This window comes from Truncatella angustata (assembly GCF_020726525.1).
Source record: "Truncatella angustata strain MPI-SDFR-AT-0073 chromosome Unknown BKA67scaffold_13, whole genome shotgun sequence".
In the NCBI taxonomy this organism is placed as follows: domain Eukaryota; kingdom Fungi; phylum Ascomycota; class Sordariomycetes; order Amphisphaeriales; family Sporocadaceae; genus Truncatella; species Truncatella angustata.
Genome location: NW_025763393.1, coordinates 205,896 through 219,657, shown reverse-complemented (window position 1 = coordinate 219,657; position 13,762 = coordinate 205,896). Strand labels below are relative to the sequence as shown.

At 49.6% G+C, this 13,762-nt stretch overlaps 3 protein-coding genes and 2 non-coding genes across 5 annotated transcripts; 2 read left to right on the top strand and 3 right to left on the bottom strand.

Moving 5' to 3' along the window:
• Nucleotides 1-995: 995 nt before the first annotated feature.
• On the bottom strand, nucleotides 996-1,066 carry BKA67DRAFT_t192. Its single transcript has one exon. It is a non-coding gene; the product is annotated as a tRNA-Gly (tRNA).
• Nucleotides 1,067-1,473: 407 nt separating this feature from the next.
• On the bottom strand, nucleotides 1,474-1,572 carry BKA67DRAFT_t191. The gene has a single exon. It is a non-coding gene; the product is annotated as a tRNA-Ile (tRNA).
• An 859-nt stretch (nucleotides 1,573-2,431) lies between these two features.
• BKA67DRAFT_527883 (polyketide synthase) lies at nucleotides 2,432-9,964 on the bottom strand (the record flags this gene model as incomplete). The annotated part of the gene is made up of 1 exon (XM_046098903.1): nucleotides 2,432-9,964. One exon carries the CDS (start codon nucleotides 9,962-9,964, stop codon nucleotides 2,432-2,434), a length of 7,533 nt encoding a protein of 2,510 aa, XP_045951251.1.
• An 825-nt stretch (nucleotides 9,965-10,789) lies between these two features.
• On the top strand, nucleotides 10,790-11,888 carry BKA67DRAFT_639937 (uncharacterized protein; the record flags this gene model as incomplete). The annotated part of the gene is made up of 3 exons (XM_046105747.1): nucleotides 10,790-10,894; nucleotides 10,947-11,060; nucleotides 11,145-11,888. The coding sequence occupies 3 exons, from the start codon at nucleotides 10,790-10,792 to the stop codon at nucleotides 11,835-11,837; spliced, it is 912 nt and encodes a 303-aa protein (XP_045951250.1). The 3' UTR covers nucleotides 11,838-11,888.
• A 728-nt stretch (nucleotides 11,889-12,616) lies between these two features.
• BKA67DRAFT_499617 (uncharacterized protein) lies at nucleotides 12,617-13,453 on the top strand (the record flags this gene model as incomplete). The annotated part of the gene is made up of 1 exon (XM_046097073.1): nucleotides 12,617-13,453. A coding segment is annotated over one exon (837 nt), but the record flags the coding sequence as incomplete, so codon positions are not given.
• Between the last annotated feature and the right edge of the window lie 309 nt (nucleotides 13,454-13,762).

Here is a 13,762-nt window from a genome sequence, read left to right as displayed (position 1 = left end):
CGAGCGAACGTGTTATTCAATGAAGCAGTTTTCTAGACAATCAAAAGAAAAATCTCCATGATACACATGTGTCGGCGACATGGACTGTTTCGCGCAGTCCTATTTAAAGTTTGAGACGAGGAACCTAGATTGTCCTCTACAAATGAATCAACATGTAGTAGAGAAACGTCACTCGATAATCCCCAATAGCTCGGAGGTCGCTGGTGCGGATTAAGATATACGTAAGGTTAGCCCTTGTGTCTCTGGCAACGACGGCGAGCGTTGAATATGGCATGGCACAAGGCCATGACAGATTGCGCGCCGGTTCGCAGGTTGTGCAATTAGGGTTTTCGCTGGTTTGCGTAACGTCATTCGTGATTCAAGACTCTGGCTGTTTTATACGACAGGTCCTCGCAAAGCTCAGTAGGAGAAAAAAGTTAGATAGCATTTATACATACCGCACAAACTTTTTGAAGTCCCGACGTTAAATGGCTTGGACTCATAAAATGGTTTCTCTGAGCGCGTATAATCTGCCAATACTCGTACAATATATGTCTTTCCTGAAATAAATACTGTTCACAGGCTTATCGATCTGAAACAGATGGTCTACAATCACGCTTGACTTCGAGAAGAGCGGGGTAAATCGGCATCAATTTACCCGAGCAATATAAGTGTATGTCGTACGAATGGGGTATTTAAAGTAGTCTAGGGGGCAATAAGAATAGCCGAGTAAGTGACATGCTCAACCTAATGAATTTGACAGACAGCACAGAATGATAATAGTAAGTTAAGTAATGAACAATACATAATAATAACATGAACACAACTTCGACTGCTGGGCGCATACTATGTGCTAGAGTCCTCATCAAGTTCAAGACATCATGATGGGTTGTGCCAAAAGAAAAACCCTTAAGCCTAGCTTAATATTGAGTACTCATTTTGACATCGATTCACGATGCCAGAAGAAGAACTTCCTAATACTAAGCCCGACTCGAGGGTCTCATCAAAAATATGGATGCACTAGCCGCGAATCGAACGCGGGGCCCATCGATGGCAACGATGGATTTTACCACTAAACCACTAGTGCCTGTCGAAGTATAAGAATGACAGTTTTATTACTGAATAGATTTATTCACACAGACAATTGTCCTTACGTATACGGAGTCTTTTCACATCGTTTTTGTAAATCTTACTACAAGAGGTTTCATTATCTATGTGATACTGATAGTCCCTCATCGCCATACTCTCGAAAAATAAGCACTTTCAATCTCCAATGTCTCCAGTCTGCTATTGTGTCCAAACATCAAAAGACAGCGCAATTGCAAAAAGTCGAGCCAAATTGTTGAGTCAGCCCTATTGAGCCCAGCAAGTAAGCGCGATATTATTTCACTGATCCACCTTCCGGTCTCTGCCGTCTGGCCAACCTTCCACTCGATCACATGATTGACTGCGATTATCTACAAACAGGCGGGATATGGGCAAAAATGAATCGATTGCTCAGCCACAGGATTGAACTGAGGACCTTCGCATGACTTGATATTACCTGAAGAGGTAGTATTAGTACGACGCTCTAACCAACTGAGCTAGCCGAGCAAACAAAGCGGCGCACGTAAAGACCAGCACCGAGTTGTGATGTTGAAGAATTCCCACCTATTTGATAATTTATTACTGAACTTTTACGTTGCGATTAGGCTTCTGCAAGATTTGAAAAACCGTTCAGATGTCGATATTGATATTCTCCACATATGGAAAGTGATGCAATTGACAGCCGTCCGTGATGAGGTTGGCGACGAGGCCTACGATAAGAACGTGTGGATAGAGCTAGCGAGATATCGTCCCAGGTCGATCACTATATATGTGTGGCACGTGCATGCCAGGGGCAAGCCTATAAGGTATAAAGCCGCCATCACGAAGTGGTGTATCAAGTGGTCTATGATATGGATTTCTTCACTATAAGATGGCTGTTATTCGCTTAGAATCACAGTTCGAAAAAGAAAAAAAATTTGACGTCGGCTCATTCTGAGCATAAACTGAAGAACCAGGTGGCCGCTATACCATATCCTTTGCGGCTTGCGATTCGCGGGTTGCTTTTCATTCAGAAACCGGCGTGATAGAAGTTCTTCATCAGACCTTGGTGGATTTCGATTTACATGTTGACCTGGTCACTTCCTCTCTGACGTCCATGTAATCGTTTCATCATGCCTAATTCTAATGAGAGGTACCGTTTGAAGGAGCTTTCTCCACCAAAATACATGCCGATTATGCGGCTGGTGCTCATTTCAACGAAGTAGAGACCTTGAAATTTTGGCATGCGCGAGGGCATCAAAGGTTTTGTCAAAGCACTTTTCTTTTGTGGTGGCAAGTCATAGACTTTCGATAGCACCGTATTACTGCTGAGCAAAGACCGCGGGTGGATTAAGACCATATGTTGCACATGGTGATATTCCTATCTCTATGGGCTATTTCTCACAGTTGTATTAGACTTGCGGTCAATACAACTTAAGTATGTGCTAATAAATCGCTCGTCGATTGATGGTGCCGGGTAATCATGGCCGCCAAAGACGTGCTCACCGACAGATGAACCCTTGAACATACCAGCCGCTGTTTTATCTGTGTAGTTGTCGAGTACAGCAGCGATGCGGGCCAACGGGCTCGTCGGATGTGTCATAGCATAGTCCAGTGCCCGTTGCTTCCACTTACTGAAAGGTAAGACGTCATTTCCACCATGAACAGCACCTATCATCTTGAAGAACTCATTGCAGGTTGGTGCCTCTCTGTTTAAAAAGTCGTAGTCCCGGCCAATATAATGCAAATCTTGCGTCATCACGGCAACAATAGTTTTACTCAAGTAGTCGACAGGTAGTACGGCAGCTATATCAGCATCCACTGATGGAAATACCCCAATCTCCAGGCTCCCGACTATCAAGTTGTGTAAGAAATCACCGCGATCAAGCCGGAAATGACCGGTCGTAGACGAGGCAGTGACGTAAGGTAGACGGTAGATAGATGCTCTAGCACCGCGCCATCGAGCCGCTGCCACCATTTTCTCCGCAATGTATTTTGACGTTCCATAACCATATTCCTGGTCCTCTTCGTTGAGGTCTAGACCCATGTGCTTCGGCAAGGTGGAGATGGTAGACACAAGGTGTACTGTCTTGGCACATCCGCGTGATGCCAAACGCAGGATCTCGTGCGTGCTAATGATGTTGGGGCCGACATAGTCTTCCAGCGGTCGCATCCAATCGACAAGGGCGCCCGAGTGGCAAATGGCATCAACCCGCTCGGCCAGGTCATCGAAGGCTTCCTCGGTTAAACCAAGCAAGGGTTGGCCCATGTCACCAATGGTCACATTGATCAGAGCCGCAAAATGGGGTTGCCAGAGACCATAGTCCTCCAAGGTGGTCACTACCCGCTGTCGCGCCTTATCGGCACGATCAGCACGCACGAAGCAGTACGTAGTGATGCCCTGCTTGAGCAACCCTTCCAAGACGGAAGCACCGACAAATCCGGTAGCACCTGTAAGAAAGACGGACCTGGGACGTGTGATAGATATGTGCGGATTCTGCGTTACGTTATCGAATGTAAAGGTGCTGTCCAGGCATCCTTTGAGCATCATCATTACATTTAAGAGAGGAGTTTCGAATATTGTAGTGGCAGAAGTCGCCCTGCTGGATGCCGTCGTGGTGGACGAAGTATCCGTGTCCTGCAGCTGGGACAACAAGAACTGGCTGAGAGACTTCAGGTTTGGATGAAGGAAAGCAATGTTGACAGAAAGCGTCAGTCCCGTCAGTGTCGCCAAATGATTGCGTACCTGGACGGCGGTTAAGGAGTCTATCCCAATATCTTGCAAAGAACGGTCGACGGCCACGTCCGATGGCTGCGCGAAACCTAATGCTTTGGCAACTACTCCCCGAATCATGCTCAACATGATACCACTATGCTGACTAGGGCCAGTTTCGCTCAACATCTTAGACAACTCCCATCCTCGTGATGGCGTCGTAATTTCTTGAGTCAGAAGCCTACAAAGTAGCGGCGGAATACCACCCTGCTCATCGAGGTAGCCCCGGAGCCGTTCTAAATCGAGTGCGGCGGCTATGGTTAGAGCACGATCACTAACAACGGCCTGATCGAACAGTCTAAGCCCCTCTTCTGGTGTCAGGGGGTCGAGGCCGAAGTGAATAAGGTGGGACTGGGTGATATGGCTAAGTCTTGATGCCATGCCCTCGCCTGTCCAGGTACCATACGCCACGGAGGTGGCTGGCAAGTGCTGGGCGCGACGCAGGTGCGCCAACGCATCGAGGAAGGTATTCGCTGCGGCATAGTTGGCAAGCCCTGGCATTCCCATCACACCGGATATGGATGAGAACATCATGAAAATGTCTAGATCCATATTCTGAGTGAATTGGTGAAGAAGCCAAGCGCCATATACCTTAGGTGCGAACGTCGTTGCGCAACGCTCCGGAGTCATGGCCGATAGGACACCTGAGTCCACGACACCAGCCGCATGAACGACGCCTCGCAGCGGCCGGTTTTCGGTGAACATTGCCATGACTGACTTCAGATTTTCTGGTTCGGCTATGTTGCTGGCTATAACGGTAACTCTTGCACCAATTTTGGAGAGATCGGCTACCAATGCATCCGCGCCAGAAGCTTCCATGCCGTGGCGTGATGTAAGTACCACATCGCGAATATCATGACTTGTTACAAGCCACCGTGCTACGCGCGCTCCTAGATTTCCGATGCCCCCTGTTATCAATACTGCACCGTCTGGTCTGATCAATCGTTTCTTGGGCGAAGGCTTCGCTACAGGAGCAACGTGCTGCATCCGTGGCACAAGCACTTGGCCCTGGCGCACAGCGCATTCCGGCTCAGTCATTAGCATTAATGCTGACGCGGTATAAGAGCTTGTTTCCTCATCTAAGTCGACTAGGCGCAAGTTCAACTCAGGATGTTCGTTTCTGGCAGTCCGCATCAGACCCCATAGTGGCGCTGCTGCCAATTTCATGGCTTGGTCGCCGGGTCCAGTACCAGTACCGACTGCATTACAAGTGACCCATACAAGCGGTATTTTTGACTGGGCCTGGATGGCCGCCTGCAGCTGTGTTAGTGCGGTTGCCGACAGATCTTGCGATTGAGACATAACGTCGGTATTTGAGTTCCACAAGCACATTACACCATCCAGATTCTCAGTATGCTTGAGATCTTCTATTTCAATCAGTCGAATACCAGCTCCCAAAAGGGAGATTGCCACCCGCTTTGCCCATATAGTATTACCTGCTGGGAGCAAAATGCCCCAGGTCCTGCTTATATGGATGTCATTTGCTTTTACTGGATGCCACACTACTTCAAACTCGAAGCCCCCTTGACCGCTTCGAGTAGTATAACTAATGTTATTGCTAACACCAGAAGCATCACCACTTATCATACTTTGCTTTATGTCGAAAGGGATATGGTAATCCCTCCTGAAGGCATAAGTTGGTAATTCGATACGTTGGCAACCAAATGGTCCAAAATAGGCTGACCACTTGACAGGCACGTGTCTTATGTGTAAATCTATAACACTGCGTTGGAGAATCGAAGTGCTTGTTTTTCCAGGTGTTAGGGATGGTAGCCATCCCAGAGACTGGCTTTTCTCATCATCTGCAAGGCACGCCACGCCCATGCCACAAAGCACTGGCTGCGGACCTATCTCAAGAAAGACGTTGACACCATGACGGGCCAAAGTCTTGATGCCGTCGCTGAAGCGAACTGACTCGCGTGTTTGCTTAACCCAATAACTTGCGTGCTCGAGTCGACCCGGCTCGGCCAGACTTCCGTCTAAACTGCTAATAATGGCTAACTTGGGAGAGTTATACCGTATAGTCTCGGCTACGACGCGGAGGTCTTCTAATATGCCGTCCATTTGACGGGAATGAAAGGCATGTCCGACAACCAGTGTTCTACTTTTGCAGCCTTGTTCCGTGAAGTAACTTGTTATGTTTTTGACAGCACCAGTATCACCGGATATAACAGTCTGCGTTGGTGTGTTATATGCAGCGATATTGACTGCATTGCTATAGCCTAGTTGCTCAACTGCTGCTGCTATCTCGGCTGAGCTGACGCCGAGTGATACCATCATGCTATCACTGGTCTGAGCCTGCATCAATCGGCCACGCGCCGCGACCAATCGACAGGCATCCGATAGATCCAAGATGCCCGCGACATGGGCAGCCACAAATTCCCCTAAGCTGTGGCCAAGAACAAAATCCGGCTTCACGCCCCAATCCTGCCAAAGACGCCATAACCCCACTTCTAAAGCGAATAGAGCAGGCTGTGTATAGTCTGTGCGGTCTAACAACGCAGCTGCCGCGGTGCCAGGTTCCGCCCACATGACATCGAGAAGCGGCGGTTCCAAGTCCGTGAACTCGCATGCGATCTCGTTTATCGTCTTGCGAAAGATGGGATATATTTCGCACAGGTCCTTGCCCATGCCTGGCCACTGGCTGCCCTGCCCTGTGAAGAGCATAGCTATTCGTGGCGCCTCAGCAGCGCTGTCAGTAGGCAATGCGAAAGAGTTTGAGTTCACGATCGAGTCCAACTTTTCCAGTAGCTCAACTTTATTTTCCGCCATCAATACTGACCGTTTTCGAAAATGAGTGCGAGTAGTCGCCAAAGAGTAGGCTATATTGCCAAGATCGTCCTGGCCGATAGTGCTTTTAACATATCGATGAAGATTTTCGGCCTGCTGGCGCAAGACTGCGTTGTTATCACCTGAGAGGAGGAATGGCATGATGAAACGCCGCCTAACAGAAGTATTTTCGTTATTAGCTACTAGGATCTGCCTTGGCGATTCTTCCACAATAACATGAGCATTGGTACCACCGATGCCGAATGCGCTAACGCCAGCTCGACGCAGTCGACTTCCTTGTGACAGCCATGGTACTTTACTCAGTACAGGCGACATATTGGCACTCTGCCAGTCAACTGCAGGGGTAGGTTCGGCGACATGCAACGTCTGCGGCAACATGCCATGTCGTAGAGCCAGTGTCACTTTTAGTAAACCTACGAGCCCAGCGGCGGCTTGAGTGTGTCCAATATTAGACTTAGCCGAGCCGATCAACAGAGGGGTTGAACCTTGACGGGTTGGACCAAACACCTCCGCCAGCGCCGTAGCCTCGATCGGGTCTCCGAGCTTAGTAGCAGTACCATGTGCCTCGACATAGTCAATGTCATCAGGATTTAGTCTAGCCGCATTGAGTGACTTATCTATGAGTCGTTGCTGGGCGGGTCCACTGGGTGTTGTCAAGCTGGCACTGCGGCCGTCATGGTTGACAGCAGTGCCACGTATCACAGCATGGATTGAATCGCCATCGCGTTGAGCATCGGATAACCGCTTGAGTACAACGACTGCAGAGCCCTCAGACCATCCGGTGCCTTCAGCGTCGGCAGAAAAGGACCGGCAGCGGCCATCTGGCGACATACCCTTCAGCCGGCTGAACTCTACATGCAGTCCTGAGTTGAGCATCAGGCTTACACCGCCAGATACAGCAACGTCGCATTCACCTTGACGTAGCGCGTTGCAAGCCAGGTGAGTTGTGACCAGTGACGATGAGCACGCGGTGTCAATAGTCATTGATGGGCCCTCTAGGCCCAGTTGGTAGGAGATGCGACCGGACATCGTGCCAGCAGCCGAGCCTGTCACTGTATATCCGTCCAGGTCTGATAAGTCTTTGATGGCGGTCGGATTAAGAGATTGATGGGCTAATATATTGCTGGTACCGATAAACACGCCAGTTTGGCTACCGCGTAATTTTTCCATGGTATAACCGGCGCGTTCAAATCCTTCCCAGCAAGTCTCCAGCATCATATACTGCGAAGGATCCAGCCTACGAGCCTCTTTTGGTGAGATGCCGAAGAAAGATATGTCAAATGAGTTGACCGAAGGAATAAAGCCACCACGGTAGCAGTTCAAGCCACGTTGAGAGTCTGCGCCGGTATTGTTCCAGGCTCCAACATTCCAACGGTCTTTGGGCACGTCGATTATGGCGTCACCACCTCTCTCTAGCAATTCCCAAAATTCTTCTGGAGTATTGATACCGCCGGGTAACCTGCATGCCATGGAAACGATTGCGATATCTGTATCACTCACACCACGTTGCCTCGTAACAAGTTCGGGGCCGGCTAGGTCGGGCGAGCTGGTTAGATGCGCCGCTAATGTCTTGATAGTGAAGTGCTCAAACAGTTTGGTTAGTGAAATCGGTCTGCCTAGCAATTTTTCGAGCTCTTTTTGAACACGAACGAGACGCAGGGAGTCCCCCCCGACCTCAAAGAAACTATCTTCGCCAGAGATGTGGCTATGCCCAAGGACCCTCGACCAAATCGTGAAAATTTGCCCCTGTATATCCATGGTGGGGTTTATGTTGGCTGTAGTCTGAGATGTCGCAACTGGGTCTGGGAGTGCCTTGCGATCAATTTTGCCATTAATGGTCACTGGAAAAGCTTCCATTTCAACAAAAAATGATGGCACCATATAAGATGGCAACCGCGAAGCCAGCCAAGGGCGTAATATCTGGTCAATCGCTGCCCTGGCCTCACCTCCATTGCTGAGCGCCGTCGTTTCTCGCAAGCAATAGGCCACTAGTCGGTCGTCACGACAAACCAGGACTGATCCAGAAACCTGCTCGTGCTCATTAATTGCCGCTTCGATGTCGCCCAGCTCAATTCTATAACCGCGAATCTTGACTTGCCCGTCTATTCGGCCCATCATGCTCAGCTCTCCGGGCGCCACAAAGCGAGCGAGGTCGCCAGTTCTGTACATCTGACCATTGTGGAAAGGGTTTTTTAAGAATCGAGAGCGGTTGAGTTCCTCTTTGTTGCGATAACCTCTTGCCACACCAGCACCTCCAATATACAGCTCACCCGGGGAACCGGGCGATACCGGCAACTGGTTCTCATCAAGTACGTATAGATGGCCGTTGTTGATAGGGCTTCCAATGATCACTTCATGATCTTCGCATACCCTCCAAATGCTTGCATACACGGTTGCTTCGGTCGGGCCATACATATTCCACATCATATCACCACAGGCTAACAAGCGATCTGCCAGCCTTCGAGACAGTGCTTCACCGCCACAGAAGATTTTTTCGAGGCGAGGCTGGCCCAACCATCCGGAGTCTAGTAGCATTTGCCAGATTGCAGGTGTCCCCTGCATGATGGTGATCTCATGGCGTTCCATAAGTGTAACAAGAGCAGCGGGATCTCTCACTTCGTGTCTTTGTGCAATGACTACTGTGGCTCCGCAAAGCAGAGGCAAAAATAGCTCAAGGACAGCCATATCGAAAGACACCGTGGTAATGGCAAGCAAGCGATCCGTCTCGCTACATCCTGGTTCTTTCCGCATCGACAATAACAGATTTGAAACGTTCCCGTGGCTGACTACAACCCCTTTTGGCCGTCCAGTCGTTCCGGAAGTGTACATGACGTAGGCAAGATCCTCGTTTTGTACAAACGTATCGAGGTTGTTACCATCGATGTCCGATTCTGTCGTGTCGAGAACGTCGTCGACGTTCAAACACACATTTTTCCAGGAGGCGAGAGCCTCTAGTGCGTTATAGTCGGCGATTACCAACTTTGGGCAGGCATCGTCCATCATCTGGTTTATGCGCTCCGCGGGAAATGCTGGGTCAATAGGCACGTATGCGGCACCTGTCTTCATGACTGCTAACAGCACCGCGACCAGATCCACGGACCGGTCCAGTGCCACGCCGATGAGGTCGCCATTCTTAGCTCCACGCCCAGAAAGAACTCTTGCATAGCGGTTTGCAAGTACGTTGAGCTCTCCGAATGTCAGGGCCTTCTCGCCACAGATCACGGCGGTCTTGTCGCGGTGGCTCTCCGTGACGAGCTCGAGGGATTGATGTAGACACAATCGCGAGTTAGCGAAGTCTTCATCACCAGAGTATTCTCTAACACCTGACTGGTTTCTTTCTGATGGGTTGGAGTGCATCTTTTCTGAGAGAGCTTCTAGTGAAAGGCCGGATTACTATCACTACAATCCGAGCGGCATGTCACGGTTGATGCTGCTTGGTGGCTCAGGTGGACGTTAATAAGTTTTGATCAACTGGAACACGCTACAACAGTCAGACCCTCAACGTGTGAAACTGATCCGAGGTTGATCTTAATCATGCCAACCGCTTGAGAAGCCTATACGGAAGGTTCCGCAACATGTTTACCTGCAGGTCTAGGGCATGTGGGTTTATAGGATCTGCGACCACGGAGGAATGCAGAGAAGTGGTTGGTTGCACGAACGACATGTTACCCTTGTCTCATGTCTGCAGCGCGAAAATCATCTCAGATTGGGGACTATGCATGATAGCTACGTTCATTATGGCCAACATTGATAAGTACCATGGTAGGAAATAGAACATGTTTTCCTGATAGGTTGATGAGAGGTGCCCGCATCTGCCGCCGGACGCACTAATGCTTGCCCCGTTTGTTCCGCCAAGTATTCTGTAGCAACAGATACACACAGAATGAAGGTTTGATTGGGTAGCGAGACCGTGGATGGTAAGCTATTGCGTAGTAGCACAGCATGACTGCCAGGAGTAGAACAGTCATAGGATTCATGGCGGCAGAGTTGCGACAGAAGGATTTAAACCCTGAATCACGACATTGCCCATTATGCTTTACGCCTGGACTGTTTTGGCGAAAGAGTCATCCAGCTACATCGCTCAATCTTCCAACACCTGCGTAGCTCAGAAACTATCGATTACGCTGCATCTACTTTTCAGCTCGGAATCTGACACTTACGTTGCCTTGAACCCTACACACAATGACTGTTGTTGTCGTCGCCGGCGGCCTTGGCGACCTAGGCCGTCTCATCACGGGAGCCCTTTATGAGACTGGCAAGTATGAAGTTTATACTATGTCAAGGAAGGTAATAGTAACATCTTCTTTGCTATTGAGTACTGTTGACCAGATAGACGCAGGCTGCGCACGACAGCTCCCGCCGCGTATCGCCGTTGACAGGCAAAAGCTACAACCCTAACATTCAGACCGACTACTCGGAAGATTCATTGACTAAGGAATTGATAGAAAAACATGTCAAGGTCGTTATTTGTACTTTCATCATGGACAGTGACTCTGTGTCTGAAGCTCAACTACGACTCATACGCGCGGCTGACCAGTGCCCCAGCGTTGAGCGCTTCATACCTTCTGAGTTCAATGTTGAATATGATGTTGGTGATAATATCCTACCTTACCCGGAGAAAAGATTTCACCTATACGCTCGACAGGAGCTGCAGAAAACAAGCACGCTCAAGTATACATACATCTATCCGGGTATGTTGATGGACTATTTTGGGATGCCGCGCGTGAAAAGCAGCCTGCGTCCGCTGTGCTTCTTCATCGACCCTGCAAACGGACATGCGGTGCTGCCTGGAGACGGGGAGGCCAAAATGAGCATGACGTTCACCACAGATGTTGCGCGGTATGTAGCGCTCGCGCTCGAGTTGGACGAGTGGCCACGAATTCTCGCTGTGGCAGCCAGCACGGTCTCGTTGAACGAGCTTGTCAGGCTCGTGGAGAAGAACCTGGGTCGTAAGCTGGAAGTGCGCTATCAGCCAGTGGAGAAACTACTCAAGCATGAGCCGGTGGATCTTTTGACGAACCTCGACATTGCGAAAGAATACCCGGAACGGTTTCCTCTGGGAGTTAATCAATTGCGAGGACTAATCGCCGATCTCGAAGCAGGTGTTGCTCTTGGTGCTTTTGATCTCGGGAAGTTGGAGGGACATCTCGATCTGGTCGTGGCCTTTGAAGGAAAGACCCAGGCGCCGATGCGCATCGAGGAGTTGCTAGAGGAGGCATGGAAGATATAATCTAGTGTATAAAGGGTATGCGGGATGTTTCGCTCGCGTAGGTTTCAGTGCATGTTGCAGGGGTATGGTTCTATAAAAGTGGCACGGAATAACTACAAAGGTCGCTGATCGCCACGCAGATCATTATCAGCATCTCGGCTTAATACTACATTCAATCCACACGAAACGTTTTGTACTTGTATAACGAATTCGCATATCGTAAAAACCATGCCCTCATTATAAGCAGGCTCCACCACATAATATCTGTATGGTACCATTCCTACGGATGCGTTTAATAGTGCATGCCGCCGGACTACTCATGATCCTGGCGCTGACTAGGAAGTGATGCAGACGCCGTGTAACAAAACAAACCCCACCGCTGGAATCACATGCGGATTCCATGAATACCGTGTCATACGTAACCCCTGGAAGTCGAAAGGACCCTGCGTACATAAACTACTGATCCTGTAGGATCTTACGAAGCTTGCAGGAGCTTTTCAATAATATAGCCCGCACCAACCGGCAAATGCTGCAAACATACGATACATACCACATAAGAGTCAGCGGGTTATAGCCTCCAGTTCAATCCTCACGGCATTCGGTTTCCGGAATGAGCCATGCAGTGACCTCACATCAAGTCGGTTGGGAGTCTAGACTTCCGGAAGGATAGTTTGGGTCTAGGTCGAAAAGTCTTATACATTTCTTGTGTGGCGATTGCTAATCACATGAGAGGAACATAATACGCCTCCCTTCACATCGAGCAACTTGCCTCATTAAGCTGTTGTTATACTAAATAGAACATGTCTACAGCCGCAGCTAAGGTACAGCGAGTCGAGGCTTCTGCGGGCCGTGACGCCGTGCTCAATGCCCTCCGTGAAGATGGCGTGGTCATCATCAAGAGCCTGTTCACGAGTGACCAAGTCCGGCGCCTAAATGAAGACGTGCAGCCTGCTATGGATAAGCTCGGAGTGGGCTCCAAGCATACGGAAGCAACGATAAAGGAGTTTTATGGCGACAACACAAAGCGATTGATTAACGTGATCACGCTAAGCAAGACCTTTCGTGAGGAGATCATAGAGAACAACTTGATTCATCAACTGTGCGAAGAGATATACCTGGAGGACGCTGGCGGCTACTGGATGAACACTGCCCAAGTCATCGATATCGGTCCGGGCAGCAAGGCTCAGCCTCTGCATCGCGATCAATGGCAATTCCCAATCTTCACTTACTGCGGGCCCAACGCGCCCGAGGCCAGTATCAACTTCGTCGTGGCGTTGAGTAAATTCACCGACGAGAACGGCGCGACCAGAGTCATTCCCGGGAGCCACAAGTGGACTGACTTCAAGGAAAACGGATCCCCAGAAGATACCGTCCCGGCCGAAATGGAGATCGGCGACGCCTGTTTCATCACCGGAAAGGTCGTGCATGGAGGTGGTGCGAATACGACCAAGGACCTCACCCGAAGGGGTATCGCCATGGTTTTCCAATGCTCCTACCTAACCCCAGAAGAAGCACATCCCTTTCTCGTCGAAAAAGAGCTTGCGAAAACTCTCACGCCGCGCGCCCAGCGCATGATTGGGTTCCGATCACAATTTCTGAAGGACAGCCCTGGGGTATGGAAGTGTGACTACGGCGAGAAGGATGAAGTATATTGTTAGGAGGCTTTCTATCCCTGTACTTTCGACATGTCAATTCTTTGTCCACAGATGAGATCGCGTCAATTGAATGATACCATGCAACAGACCGTCAATATCCTCTTGCTTCCAAATGGTGAGGTATTCTCATTCCATTCCTGAGAACGACGGAGGAGATCTACGAGCTTTGTACTGTTTTCCTGTTGTATAGCCTGTCCCATCTACTTGAGCCGCCGGGATAGTCATCCACCCAACGATACCAGTGGTCGATTCAAGCTAGCATACGGCTCAAACCCACGCGAAGCTTGGGAA